General features: G+C 47.5%; 1 protein-coding gene across 1 annotated transcript in view; it reads right to left on the bottom strand.

Moving 5' to 3' along the window:
- fgd1 (FYVE, RhoGEF and PH domain containing 1) overlaps positions 1-16,475 on the bottom strand; it is a gene marked incomplete at both ends in the record, with an annotated part of 33,884 nt that extends 17,409 nt beyond the window's left edge. The window contains 7 exons of the mRNA XM_079273946.1: positions 3,773-3,929; positions 4,057-4,205; positions 4,438-4,527; positions 8,967-9,645; positions 9,748-9,946; positions 10,024-10,308; positions 16,421-16,475. Coding sequence (XP_079130072.1) covers positions 3,773-3,929; positions 4,057-4,205; positions 4,438-4,527; positions 8,967-9,645; positions 9,748-9,946; positions 10,024-10,308; positions 16,421-16,475 — 1,614 coding nt within the window. The remainder of the gene's footprint in view (positions 1-3,772; positions 3,930-4,056; positions 4,206-4,437; positions 4,528-8,966; positions 9,646-9,747; positions 9,947-10,023; positions 10,309-16,420) is intronic.
- Between the last annotated feature and the right edge of the window lie 314 nt (positions 16,476-16,789).

Genomic DNA, 16,789 nt, shown 5'->3' with positions numbered 1-16,789 from the left:
CATCAGATACACACACCAGATACACACCAGATACACACACCAGATACACATCAAATACACATCAGATACACATCAGATACACATCAGATACACACCAGATACACATCAGATACACACCAGATACACATCAGATACACACCAGATACACACCAGATACACACACCAGATACACACCAGATACACACACCAGATACACACACCAGATACACACCAGATACACACCAGATACACATCAGATACACATCAGATACACACACCAGATACACACACCAGATACACATCAGATACACACCAGATACACACACCAGATACACATCAGATACACACCAGATACACATCAGATACACACCAGATACACACCAGATACACACACCAGATACACACCAGATACACATCAGATACACATCAGATACACACACCAGATACACATCAGATACACACCAGATACACATCAGATACACACACCAGATACACACCAGATACACACACCAGATACACATCTGATACACATCTGATACACACACCAGATACACACACCAGATACACACCAGATACACATCAGATACACACCAGATACACACACCAGATACACACCAGATACACACACCAGATACACATCAGATACACACACCAGATACACACCAGATACACATCAGATACACATCAGATACACATCAGATACACACATCAGATACACACCAGATACACATCAGATACACACACCAGATACACATCAGATACACATCAGATACACACACCAGATACACATCAGATACACATCAGATACACACATCAGATACACACCAGATACACACACCAGATACACATCAGATACACACCAGATACACACCAGATACACACCAGATACACACCAGATACACATCAGATACACACCAGATACACACACCAGATACACATCAGATACACATCAGATACACACATCAGATACACACACCAGATACACATCAAATACACATCAGATACACACCAGATACACACCAGATACACACACCAGATACACATCAGATACACATCAGATACACATCAGATACACACCAGATACACACCAGATACACACCAGATACACACCAGATACACACCAGATACACATCAGATACACATCAGATACACACCAGATACACACCAGATACACACACCAGATACACATCAAATACACATCAGATACACATCAGATACACATCAGATACACACCAGATACACACCAGATACACACACCAGATACACATCAGATACACACCAGATACACGTCAGATACACGCCAGATACACGTCAGATACACACCAGATACACATCAGATACACACCAGATACACACCAGATACACACACCAGATACACACCAGATACACACACCAGATACACACACCAGATACACACCAGATACACACACCAGATACACATCAGATACACACACCAGATACACACACCAGATACACACCAGATACACACCAGATACACATCAGATACACACACCAGATACACATCAGATACACACCAGATACACATCAGATACACACACCAGATACACATCAGATACACACCAGATACACACCAGATACACACCAGATACACACCAGATACACACACCAGATACACATCAGATACACACCAGATACACATCAGATACACATCAGATACACACCAGATACACACACCAGATACACATCAGATACACACCAGATACACACCAGATACACACACCAGATACACATCAGATACACACCAGATACACACACCAGATACACATCAGATACACACCAGATACACATCAGATACACATCAGATACACACATCAGATACACACACCAGATACACATCAAATACACATCAGATACACACCAGATACACACCAGATACACACACCAGATACACATCAGATACACATCAGATACACACCAGATACACACCAGATACACATCAGATACACATCAGATACACACCAGATACACATCAGATACACACCAGATACACACCAGATACACATCAGATACACACCAGATACACACCAGATACACATCAAATACACATCAGATACACATCAGATACACATCAGATACACACCAGATACACATCAGATACACACCAGATACACATCAGATACACACCAGATACACACCAGATACACACACCAGATACACACCAGATACACACCAGATACACACACCAGATACACACACCAGATACACACCAGATACACACCAGATACACATCAGATACACATCAGATACACATCAGATACACACACCAGATACACACACCAGATACACATCAGATACACATCAGATACACACACCAGATACACACACCAGATACACACCAGATACACACCAGATACACATCAGATACACATCAGATACACACACCAGATACACACACCAGATACACACCAGATACACACCAGATACACACACCAGATACACATCAGATACACATCAGATACACATCAGATACACACACCAGATACACACCAGATACACATCAGATACACACCAGATACACATCAGATACACACCAGATACACACCAGATACACACACCAGATACACACCAGATACACATCAGATACACATCAGATACACACCAGATACACACCAGATACACACACCAGATACACACACCAGATACACACCAGATACACACCAGATACACATCAGATACACATCAGATACACATCAGATACACACACCAGATACACACACCAGATACACATCAGATACACACACCAGATACACACCAGATACACACCAGATACACATCAGATACACATCAGATACACACACCAGATACACATCAGATACACATCAGATACACATCAGATACACATCAGACACACATCAGATACACATCAGATACACACATCAGATACACACCAGATACACACACCAGATACACATCAAATACACATCAGATACACATCAGATACACACCAGATACACACACCAGATACACACCAGATACACACCAGATACACATCAGATACACACCAGATACACACACCAGATACACACCAGATACACATCAGATACACACCAGATACACACACCAGATACACACCAGATACACACCAGATACACATCAGATACACACCAGATACACACACCAGATACACATCAGATACACATCAGATACACACCAGATACACACACCAGATACACATCAGATACACACACCAGATACACATCAGATACACACACCAGATACACATCAGATACACACACCAGATACACATCAGATACACACCAGATACACATCAGATACACATCAGATACACACCAGATACACACACCAGATACACACCAGATACACACCAGATACACACACCAGATACACACCAGATACACATCAGATACACATCAGATACACACCAGATACACACCAGATACACACCAGATACACACACCAGATACACATCAGATACACATCAGATACACACCAGATACACACACCAGATACACATCAGATACACACACCAGATACACATCAGATACACACACCAGATACACATCAGATACACACCAGATACACATCAGATACACATCAGATACACACCAGATACACACCAGATACACACACCAGATACACACCAGATACACACCAGATACACACACCAGATACACACACCAGATACACACCAGATACACACCAGATACACATCAGATACACACCAGATACACACACCAGATACACACACCAGATACACACCAGATACACACACCAGATACACACCAGATACACACACCAGATACACACACACCTGGGTCTCCTGGATGATGCTCTTGAACTGAGAGCTTCTCTCCGTCCAGATGTTCAGGAGCTCCATCGCTCGGTCAAAGTTCTTCACGTATTCTCCGTACATCTTCAGGAACGGAGCCAGCTTCTGGAGGATGTCCCCGATCCGGGGGTTAGAGTCCCTGAGGAGGAGAAGAGGAGTCAAGTCCAGGCAAGGAGGACGAGGAGGAGGAGGGGAGGAGAACCAACGAGAGCAGAACCAGTAGGAGGAGCAGGAAGAGGAGGAGGAGAGGAGGAGGAGGCTCTCACCAATCCTCCATGCGTTTCTGGAGGGCCGGCAGTAGGAACTGCTGATGGAAGCAGTAGATGGAGCAGATGTTCGAGAAGATTCCCTGGACGACGTCAGAGGGGAAGGAGGAGCGAGACCGAGCCTCCTCCAGGAGTCGAGCACAGAACACCTGCAGGAGGAGAGACAGGCTGCCATGGTAACCAGCCAGGTGTGTGGGACAGACGCCACCTTTTCGTTGATCAGGTGATCTGTAAGCTTGTATAGTGTGTATATATGTATATACACACATATATACAGTATATATATGTGTGTATATACATATATATGTATATATATTTACACATATATAACCTGATCACAACCAGTGAACTCAGCTGACAGGTGAGCAGCAGGTGACTCACCTGGTCGAGGAGGTGGAGCTTAGAGACGTAGGCGATCTCTGTGTGCAGGAGCTCGTTAGCAATGTTGAAGACCCTCTGCTGGACAGACAGCTGGACAGAGACAGAGAGAGAGAGAGAGAGAGAGAGAGAGAGAGAGAGAGAGAGAGAGAGAGAGAGAGACAGAGAGAGACAGACAGAGAGATACAGAGAGACAGACAGAGAGAGACAGAGAGAGACAGAGAGAGAGAGAGACAGAGACAGAGAGAGACAGACAGAGAGACAGAGAGAGACAGAGAGAGACAGACAGAGAGATACAGAGAGAGAGACAGAGAGAGAGAGAGAGAGAGAGAGAGACAGAGACAGAGAGAGAGACAGAGACAGAGAGAGACAGACAGAGAGACAGAGAGAGAGACAGAGAGAGACAGAGAGACAGAGAGAGAGACAGAGAGAGACAGAGACAGACAGAGAGAGACAGAGAGAGACAGACAGAGAGACAGAGAGAGAGACAGAGAGAGAGACAGAGAGAGAGAGACAGAGACAGACAGAGAGAGACAGAGAGAGACAGACAGAGAGAGACAGAGAGAGAGAGAGAGAGAGACAGAGAGACCAACGTCAGTTATGGAGTTCCACAAGGTTCTGTGCTTGGACCACTTGTTCACCTTATATCTGCTTCCTTTAGGCAATATTATCAGAAAACACTCTATAACCTTTCATTGTTATGCAGATGATACTCAATTATATATATCGATCAAACCAGACGAAACCAACCAGCTCGCTAAACTGCAAGCGTGTCTTAAGGACATAAAAACCTGGATGACCTGCAACTTCCTGTCTAAACTCAGACAAAACTGAAGTTATTCTGCTCGGCCCAGAACACCTCCGACATCAGTTATCTGATGATATAGTTTCTCTAGATGGCATTGCGCTGGCATCCAGCAGCACCGTCAAGAATCTTGGAGTTACCTTTGATCAGGATTTGTCTTTCAACTCTCAGATAAAACTTATTTCTAGGACTGCCTTTTTTCACCTACGTAATATTTCAAACATCAGGCACATCCTGTCTCAAAGCGATGCAGAGAAATGAGTTGTTGAGTAAATCCTTGATCTGGAAATAGATCTGTGGAGTCAGGAGCTTCCTCTCCTCTGTCGTCCTCCGTCAGTCTCTCCAGCCTGCTCAGGATCCTCCTGCTCTGCAGGATAGACTTCATCCCGAGTAGAGAAGCCACGGCAGGTCTCTCAGTCCGAACATCTGCCTCCACCTGTGTCCTCAGGGTGGTGGTCCCAGAGGAGCACAGCCTGCTGCTCAGACCTGGAGTCCTGCAGTCCTGGATGTCCATCCTGCTCCGTTCACCAGCGGTTCCTGAAGCAGCCAGTGTGAGCACGTGGGCTCCGGTGTCTTTACATTTAAAACGGTTAAATAAATAAAAATAAAACAAACAGAAACTTGTCTTTGACTTGCACTTAGACTGAGACCGTATTCTCCCTTAGCTCCATCATTGTTCAGCTCTTTCTTTAATATCTGAACTATTTTTTTCAGTCTGAAGCCTTCCTGCTCTGAGACCTCGTCTGTCTTTACTCCTCATGTGTGATCTGACAGAGTTTAAGAGCTTCTCTTTGTCAGAGATGTAGTCCTCCACTTTAGCTCCTCTTACATCTTTACTCTTCATCAGATAATCCTGTATCTCCTCCACACTGTCGCCTTTAGAGCTCCTACAGCTGCCAGCCCTGCATTCAGAGAGCTCACTGTCAGCAGCAGAGTCCTCCTCCAGACTGGACTCAGAGTCCTCTAGACTGGACTCAGAGTCCTCCAGACTGGACTCAGAGTCCTCCAGACTGGACTCAAGAGTCCTCCAGACTGGACTCACACTCTGCTGCTCCTATACTTCCTGTCGTTGACACTTTTTTGGCCTGTGAGTTTCCACTGTTTCCTTCCTTTTTCCTCTTCAGCTGAGGAGCTTTGAGCTGCTCCTCGTCTTCCTCCATGTCCACCTCCCTACCTGACTCCACCTGTCCTCTAGTACTCTCCCTCACCTTCTGGACCCCACTTGTCTCCTTGTTGTTGGGGATCAAGAGGACATGTCTCCTGTGAGACACCACGTGCTTCAACAACGGAGACTTAAATCCAGGGGACACTCTCCTAACCGGAGACACCACCGTCCCATGTTTGGACAGCTCTTTGATGATGGCATCGCTCTTTATGAATGGCGGCACGTTGGACACAGTGACTTTCACCTCCGGTGAGGCGAGAGGACACGTGGGCAGGAAGTGTTCACCCACGGAGACCCCGTTCATCAACACCACTTCCGCAGTTTCTATGCTGTCCAGAAAGACGACCACAGCGCTGTTCATCCGCGCTGCGGACTTCACGTGGCCGACAACCTCACCCACTCCCAGGCTGATCTCCTCCACCCAACACCCGAACAGCGGCGGGATCTTCACGCCGTGTTCCCTGGTTAGTTCGAGCAGGTCCATGATGGCGTTTAGCAGTCGACCAGCGCGCGCTGATCGACTGCAAACCCCCACAAACAAAGACCCTAAAACCCCCTAAATGTGCACACAAACCCCGTGAACCCTAAACACTACACTACACTATCATACCCAACATTACCCAGTGAAGACAAATGTCGAAAAATCGCTAGTATCGCTCTCAAAACCCCGCTCCGTCAACTCCGCACTCCTTCCACTCAGAGAGAGAGAACTATTACGACGACTACTACTACTACTACTACGACTACTACTACTATGACTACTACTACTACGACTACTATGACTACTACTACTACGACTACTACTACTACGACTACTACTACTATGACTACTACTACTACGACTACTACTACTATGACTACTACTACTACGACTACTACTACTATGACTACTACTACTACGACTACTACTACTACGACTACTACTACTACGACTACTACTACTATGACTACTACTACTATGACTACTACTACTACGACTACTACTACTATGACTACTACTACTACGACTACTACTACTACGACTACTACGACTAACGATAATCAAAATAAAAGGACCACTTCCTGTTTGTGTTCTTTTCATGTTTCACTTTACACTGGGGCTAAATCCCAATGTCCCCCCTAACCCTCAAACCCTGAACCCTCAAGGACTCACTGCCGTCACCTGGTGAGTGGGTGAGTGTGAGAGACTGTGAGGGCTTGAGATGGTGTAGATATGAACGGGACAGCACTTTGCTGCAACATATCACGTTACCATGAAAATGACAAAACATATGATGTGTAACTGTGTGTATTTATTTTATACTTTGTACTCCCTGATGTGAACGTCTTCAGGCTCTTTCCTCACTAGATGAGAACTTCATATCATCTATTTACTCATTTTGTCAAAACAGCTTCAACGACAAAATCAAATATTTGATGAATAAAAAAATAAATATCTGATTTCATGTTTATTTTTTGTTCCATCTTTAACCCTTAATGTTTCTGAGTAGATGAATTATGACAGGCTGAACACACTGAGCCGTCCTCTTTGTTCACGTCTCCATGCGTCCACTGGTTACCCCGTGTTTAACGTCACATTGCAATGATTTGTGGGTAATTCCCTGAGGCTAAGCCAGCACCATGCTGAGTTACAGAAAGGGTTCATAAAGGGCTCAACATGTCTGCCAGAGCCTCAAACACTCGATGATGTGACAGACGGAACTAAACCCTCACGGACTTCTCGGGAGCGCGCCTCAAAGTCCGTGAGTCCGTGAGGGGGACGTTGGGATTTGGCCTGTCTGTTTATAAAAGACCACGTGTGTCCCTTACAGGCCACCATCCTTCTCTAGCACGTCATGTGATGTTTGGTTGTTGTGTCATGTGACCTAAGGCCCCGTTCACAGCTGGTGAACATGTGAGACACAACACTGGACTTCCTGTATCTCAGCTGTCCAAAGTAGAAGCAGAAATCAAAACAATAGAGGAGTAGGCGGTCCTTAATGAGGACACGTAGACACACAGACACACGTAGACACACGGACATGCAGACACACGGACATGCAGACACACGGACATGCAGACACACGGACACATGCAGACACACGGACATGCAGACACACGGACATGCAGACACACGGACATGCAGACACACGGACATGCAGACACACGGACATGCAGACACACGGACATGCAGACACACGGACATGCAGACACACGGACATGCAGACACACGGACATGCAGACACACGGACATGTAGACACACGGACACATGCAGACACACGGACATGCAGACACACGGACATGCAGACACACGGACATGCAGACACACGGACATGTAGACACACGGACATGCAGACACACGGACATGTAGACACACGGACATGCAGACACACGGACATGCAGACACACGGACATGTAGACACACGGACACATGCAGACACACGGACATGCAGACACACGGACACATGCAGACACACGGACATGTAGACCTGTAGACACACAGAGACGCGGGCACGCTGACAGGTGTCCTCAGTGTGTCACCAGGTGTGAACGGAGCCTGTAGGTGTCACTTCCTGTCTCACCTCAACAGAGTCCTGTCTGTCAGTCTTGGGGTGGGGCAGCACCAGTGTCAGCTCCGCCTCCTCCTCCTCCAGGTCGCTGTCTCCCTCCTCAGAGTACTCCCTCCTCCCCCTGGCCCCGCCCCCTTGTGCCTCCCCCGCGTACGAGGACGAGCTGGAGAGGCGGGGCACGAGGGCGGGGCTGCAGGGATAAGCCACGCCCCCATCGTCCACGCCGGCGAAGCAGAGCTCCTCACTGTGTGACGGAGAGCTGATGCTGTCGATGCCACTGTCCCGATTGGCCAGCTTGCCCTCAGTCTGCGAGGAGGGGAGGGACAGACGCTCCGAGGGGAGCTCTGATTGGTCGAGGAGCGGCGGCTGCTCTCTCATCTCCACGGCAACCACGTCATCCTCCGGGTGTTTCTCTGAGGCGCTGTAACCCGACTCCATGGAGAGACGCTTCTGGTGCAAGTTGTCACGACACGCCGCCGCCAGCTCATCATCGTCGTCGTCTTCATCATCGTCACCCCCCAGTGTGATGTCATCATGACCTTTGAGCTCAGAGGGCGGCTCCTCATCCGGTGGGGTCAGGGTGGGTGATGACGACGATGGTGGCGATGAAGGTCGGGAGGAGGAGGTGGGGTCGAGGAGGCGGGGACACAGAGCCCCCCCGGTGATGTCAGGAACCACGATGATCTGCTCGCTGCACACACACACACACACACACACACACACACACACTATAACGTCTCAGTTAAGCCTTTAACAATGACATCACTTCCTCCTCTGACCAATCACAACTCACCGCTCAAACTTCTCGATGAGTGATAGGACGCAGGTGGGGGAGGCGGTGCCATCTTCGCGAGTGGGCGGATTCCGTACTCCCCGGGGCTCCGCTGGGAGGGGTCTGCAGGGCGGGGGAGGGGGGAGGGGCTTGTCAGGCACCCGGAGGCGTGGCCTCGATACCCCCGCCTGCTGCTGGAGGTGGGGGGGCTTCGGGGGGACTGTGGAGGATCAATACGTGTCCTTGATCATGTCTTTAAATAAATGTAAATATTCAAATGTAAATAGAGTTTGTTACCCTGAGGTTTGGGTCCGGGCAGCGGCGATCTGCTCTTGCTTGGTGGTGTTATTGTGGTAGCTGGCAGCTCCGGCGGCCCAGAGTCGTTGAGCAGCGGTCGCCTGTTAGCGGAGCCGCGGGGCTCTGTTAGCGGAGCCCCTCCTTCCAGGGAGGCGGGGCCCGATGACGAGGAGCTGGACCCCTGTGGAGCGTCGGCGTCTAGCGCCCCCTGGTGGCCGCACGGAGAGCAGGACGGCTCCAGAGACACACTCTGAGTCAGCAAACTAGGACTGGAGGAGGAGGGACCTGAGGGGAGGGGGGACAGAATGGTGACCATATGACATAGAGCAGCGCCCCCATCCACCGGGCGGTCCGTGGGTCATATGGTACCGGGCCCCACAGAAAGAATAAATAACTGATATTATTTCCATTTGATTGATGATCAGAGTCTGAAGGAGGAGACAGAAGAAGAGCTACACCTTCCAAGAAACAGAAAGCTTCATCTAACAGACAATATCAGGAGTAATTCTGAACCGCCAAACCCGCTCTGCAGAATATGTGTCGACAGGAAGATCAGCTGCTGGAGATTGTAAATGACGGCGGCCTTAAAAGTATGTTTGAGACAACAACTCTGTTTATTCTCTCCAGCGCTCTCTGACTTTAATTGTATTCATAATAAAGTTATTGAGGGAAACACCAGATCATGAAAACACAAATCTTTCTAATAAATGTAGAAAGTTGTTTGTGTTCCTTTTGTTGTTCAGACTACAATGAACATTTATTTAAACCAGATGTTGAATCAGAAACCTAATCAAATATAAACTAGAGTTTATTCTGTGATCTGTCTTCACTGTTTACATGTTGAACAACATCTCATCAGTCCGATCGGCTGCAGCGTCCAATCACAGGACTGATGAACAATGAGGGGGCGTGTCGGCCGTTAAAACACTTCCTGGAAGTCTGTTCTCGTGGGTCCTCAGAGGTCCCTCCGCCCTCCTCAGAGCAGGAATAAGAGCTTTGGGACGGCCGTCAATATGGCGGAGCAGAACAACTTCCGGTTTGAGCAAGGAGCGAGGAAATGACAATTAAGTCTTAAAGCTGCATTACTCTAGTGTCCACCAGGGGGCGACTCCTCTGGTTGTATAGAAGTCTATAGAAAATGACTCTACTTCTCTCTTGATTTATTACCTCAGTAAACATTGTAAACATGAGTTTATGTCTCAATCTCTAGTTTCAAGTCTTCTTCAATACAGCATGATGTTCATTTAGTACATTATGGTCCATTTAGAGTCACACAGACCATAAAGCAGGGGATGCTTTAGGGCGGGGCTACACGCTGATTGACAGGTCTCCACCAGAGACGTATACGGCGTCTCTACGTCACTCTGGTCAGCCGAGCGCAGCGCCGCAACTCCTGCACATCATCAGCACAACAATCTACACGAGCGAGTTGCCTGCCTCCCCAGCCTGCCCAAATTCATCCACATCTCAAAATTGCTCTGATCCCTAAACAACAAGGGCCTCTTACTCAGTGAATTCATAACTGACAATAATCTGGACTTTCTCTGTTTAACTGAAACATGGCAAAACCAACGGGACTACTTTTCACCAAACCAAAACACCCCCCCTGGATATTTATACATGGACAAGCCACGCCTCCATGGGCGTGGTGGTGGAATAGCCACAATTTTTCGCAAAGACATCACTACAAGTGCAATAACCATCCCGGCTCCCTCCTCATTTGAACACCTGTCTGGTCCCAAACCCCTGGTTACTGCAGTCATTTACCGCCCCCCAAAACCTAACCCTGCTTTCCCTTCTGACCGGTCTGAATTTCCCAAACAACTTTGCGCCATCTCTCCATCCATTCTGCTGCTCGGTGATTTTAACATACACGTTGACTCATCTGACTCCAAAACTTCTACAGAACTCCTGGACATCTTTAACTACTTCAACATCACCCAACATGTCGACTTTCCCACCCATAACAAAGGACACACACTTGATCTGGTCTGCATCTCCGGCATTACCATCAGCAATCTAACCAGCATCGACCTCACCATCTCTGACCACCTGGCTATCAGCTTGGACATAGACATCCCCACCCCCCATGTTAAGCAGAATCACACCATAACATTCTGGAACATCAAGTCAATCAACATCTCCTCGCTCTCCTCCACCTTGGCTGCCACCGTCACTGCCCTGGTCAAGTACTATGATGATGCACTCTCCTCCTGTCTTGACGTCATCGCCCCCAAAAATCCAAACTCATCTCCTTCACCCACTCCGCCCCCTGGTACACTGACCGACTTCGCCTCCTCAAAGCACAGGGCCGTCAACTGGAACGTCTTGCCAACAAAACTGGACTTACTGTTCACCTGGATGCCTTCAAACTCCACCAACAACAATATAAAGATGCCCTGAACACCGCTCGCTCCTCTCACTACTCCTCCATCATCCAATCCATGGACACCATCTCCACCTCCTTCACCACCAGCAAATGCAACTCATTTCTATCCTTCTTAAATGACAAAATCATCGCAATACACAACCAGCTGGCAGCCCCCACTACCCCCCCAAGCCATCAACATGACTCTCCCCTACTTCCAAGCCACTCACTCTCATCCTTCAGTTCAATCACTGAAATGGACCTCTCCTCCATACTCTCCAGCATGAAGACCTCCACCTGTGCCCTTGACCCCCTCCCCTCTTCCTGCAACCCGGCACCCTACCCTCCACTGCTAACCCGGCACCCTACCCTCCACCTGCTAACCCGGCACCCTACCCTCCGCCTGCTAACCCGGCACCCTACCCTCCGCCTGCTAACCCGGCACCCTACCCTCCGCCTGCTAACCCGGCACCCTACCCTCCGCCTGCTAACCCGGCACCCTACCCTCCGCCTGCTAACCCGGCACCCTACCCTCCGCCTGCTAACCCGGCACCCTACCCTCCACCTGCTAACCCGGCACCCTACCCTCCGCCTGCTAACCCGGCACCCTACCCTCCGCCTGCTAACCCGGCACCCTACCCTCCGCCTGCTAACCCGGCACCCTCTGTAAAATGATCTCAAAACAACAATAAAACCAACAGATTGACAAAAAATTACAGAAACTATAGAAGTCAATAGATTAAACTCAGAGTAGCTGTACCGTCTCTGTACTGGACAACAGGAGGGTTTACTCGAAATGTTTTTGCCGTTAAGGTGATTCGAGTGTTCATCGATGAGGTTCTGGTAGTCACTGAGGAGGTTGTACTTTATATTGATGAGCTTGTAGTTTCCATTGATGCGGTTCTAGTGTTCACTGATGAGGTTCTAGTGTCCATTTATCAGGTTTTAGTATACATTGATGAGGTTCTACATGCCCTTGAGGTGATTCTAGTGTTCATTGATGAGGTTCTAGTGTTCATCAAAGAGGTTCTAGTGTCCATTGATGAGGTTTTTGTGTTCATCAATAAGGTTCTAGTGTTTATTGATGAGGTTCAATTGTTCATTTATCAGGTTCTAGTTCACATTGATGATGTTCTTGGGGTCATTGATAAGTTCTAGTGTTCATTGATGAGGTTCTACATGCCGTTAAGGTGATTATAGTGTTCATCGATGAGGTTCTAGTGTTTATTGATGAGGGTCTGGTAGTCACTGAGGAGGTTGTAGTTTATATTGATGAGGTTCGAGTGTTAATTTATACGGTTCTAGTGTTCATTGATGTGGTTGTAGTTTACAATTATGAGGTTTTAGTTTACATTGATGTGGTTCTAGTGTTCACTGATGAGGTTCTAATGTTCACTGATGAGGTTGTAGTGTTCACTGATGAGGTTCTAATGTTCACTGATGAGGTTGTAGTGTTCACTGATGAGGTTCTAATGTTCACTGATGAGGTTCTAATGTTCACTGATGAGGTTCTAATGTTCACTGATGAGGTTGTAGTGTTCACTGATGAGGTTGTAGTGTTCTCTGATGAGGTTCTAATGTTCACTGATGCGGTTGTAGTGTTCACTGATGAGGTTGTAGTGGTCTCTGATGAGGTTCTAATGTTCACTGATGAGGTTGTAGTGTTCACTGTTGAGGTTCTAATGTTCACTGATGCGGTTGTAGTGTTCTCTGATGAAGTTCTAATGTTCACTGATGCGGTTGTAGTGTTCACTGATGAGGTTGTAGTGTTCTCTGATGAGGTTCTAATGTTCACAGATGAGGTTGTAGTGTTCACTGTTGAGGTTCTAATGTTCACTGATGCGGTTGTAGTGTTCTCTGATGAGGTTCTAATGTTCACTGATGAGGTTGTAGTGTTCACTGATGAGGTTGTAGTGTTCTCTGATGAGGTTCTAATGTTCACTGATGAGGTTGTAGTGTTCACTGATGAGGTTCTAATGTTCACTGATGCGGTTGTAGTGTTCTCTGATGAAGTTCTAATGTTCACTGATGAGGTTGTAGTGTTCACTGATGAGGTTCTAATGTTCACTGATGCGGTTGTAGTGTTCACTGATGAGGTTGTAGTGTTCTCTGATGAGGTTCTAATGTTCACAGATGAGGTTGTAGTGTTCACTGTTGAGGTTCTAATGTTCACTGATGCGGTTGTAGTGTTCTCTGATGAGGTTGTAGTGTTCACTGATGAGGTTGTAGTGTTCACTGATGAGGTTCTAATGTTCACTGATGAGGTTGTAGTGTTCTCTGATGAGGTTCTAGTGTTCAGATGAGTTTCTAGTGTTTACTGATGAGGTTCTACATGCCCTTAAGGTTGTTCTAGTTCTAGGTCAGTGATTCTCAACTGGTGGGTCGCGACCCAAAAGTGGGTCGCGGACCCGTTTTCAGTGGGTCGCGGGCCTTTGACTGACAAAAATATATATATATATTTTATTTTGAAGGGCATTTTTTATGCAGCGGAATTATTCCAGCATTTACGGCACTTGTTCAGCTGTGCAGGAAAAACACCGACCAATGCGTTGTGAATCACATCAGGTGATGCAGCTCATCCAATCAAATATGGGTATTGTGACGAGTTTCCTGACTTGAGTGAGATGTTCACACACTGTGACACACGGGGAGAGACGAGGATACAGAGAGCAGAGCAGGACTATTGAGCTGTGAAAGTCAAATCACAGGACATACAAATATATACCAGTTGATAACCACTGTTCTAGGTGATAGTAGCCTGGAGGAGGTTTTAGTACTCAGGAGGTTCAAGGAGTCTTGTAAATGGTTCTAGTTATCCGTTAGAAGATTCTAGAGCTGGCAGGTGGCTCTAAAGGGTAAATAAAGCTCCGGTTTGGTACAGAAACATTTTTGTTGGTAATATTTGATGAAATTCTATTTACATCCTGACAGCAATCTGATGAAAAAGAAAAGCATCTGTCATTTGTGGCTGTCTACCGAAGGTCAGCAGAGATCTGTGAGCTAGACGCTGATTGGATGAGAGGTGGAACCACTGAGCTGTTTCTGTGTTCTGGTACCGACCGCGCTTCAAGAGGTTAAAGATGGTCCTTCAGGGACTCAGAGGTTTTGGTGGTCACAAAGTCCTCAAGGTTGTTTCCGTGGTTCTAGTGGGTCTTTAGGAGACCTTTAGAGTCTTTGAGGTCTGGGATCTCATGGCAGACTAGACCTCCAGACGAGGTCTGAACCATTTGATTCAACACGAGTTCTCATGACCCAGATCTGATATCAGATCCAGATCATAGGTCTACATGTGAGGAGCAGAACGACAGCATGTCGGACACATCCTATCATTTACACCATCCTAAGGGTTAAAACACTGTGTGCCTGTGTTACTGTGTGTGTGTGTGTGTGTGTGTGTTACTGTGTGTGTGTGTGTGTGAGAGAGGGGGGGTGTCCGTCTGTCTGCAGAAACAAAACGACACTCATCACTCACACCATCTTAATCAGCATCCATGATTCAAATCAATGGATTAAGAGCTGATCAATAAAATCACACACACACAGTAACACGCGCACGCGCACACACAGTAAAACACGCACGCACACACACACACACAGGGCAGCTTGGATTCTGTCTGTCTGGTGAAATCAAACATGCTGATCAGCTGACATCGGTCGGATCATGAATATTAGTGATGAAATATAATAATGATCACATCATCGGTTGCGTTTCAACAGATGTGATTGGGGATCGAACATCTGCATCATGCCACACTACCCGACATTCACTGCGGCGAGATGTCGGTCAGTGTGTGTGCACGTGCACGACACCCTTTGGGAGCGTGCGTATGTCACAGGTTACTATGAATAAACAGATGTATTCTCAAAAATGAAGATAAAACTCGAGAAGACGCAGCAGTGCGACGCGGCTGCAGCTCGGCGCGCGCTCGTGTGTGTGTACGCGCTCGTGCAGCAAGGCGATCAGCAGGTAAATGGGTACACGGTGCAGATATATACATGTACACGCAGTACACAGTACTCGGTACTCACCTCTCAGGCTGCTTCTGTCCATGTACATCGCGCAGCAGAACACGAATCCGGTCATTAAAGAGAGTGTTGGGGAGAGAGAGCGGCTCTCCCGGTCCACGCACGAGGAAGAAACACGCGCGCACACACACACAAACCGACCGGTCCGCCTCACGGACCGACGAGCTGTGGCTTCAGGACGGGTAACGAGGTTAGATCCGCTCGGTTTGGTTCTGAGGGCTGCCCGGTGTGTGAGCGGAGAGAGAGAGAGGGGGGGGGGGAGGGGGCGGTCCCTCTCGCTCCACCATTTTGGTTGCCATGACAACAAATTAAGAGCGATATGTGTGTGTATGTGTGTATATGTGTATGTATGTATGTATATATGTATGTGTG

This window comes from Melanostigma gelatinosum, assembly GCF_949748355.1.
Source record: "Melanostigma gelatinosum genome assembly, chromosome: 8".
Taxonomy (NCBI): Eukaryota; Metazoa; Chordata; class Actinopteri; order Perciformes; family Zoarcidae; genus Melanostigma; species Melanostigma gelatinosum.
Note: the sequence above shows the minus strand (reverse complement) of the source record. Positions and strands in the feature narration are given on the sequence as shown.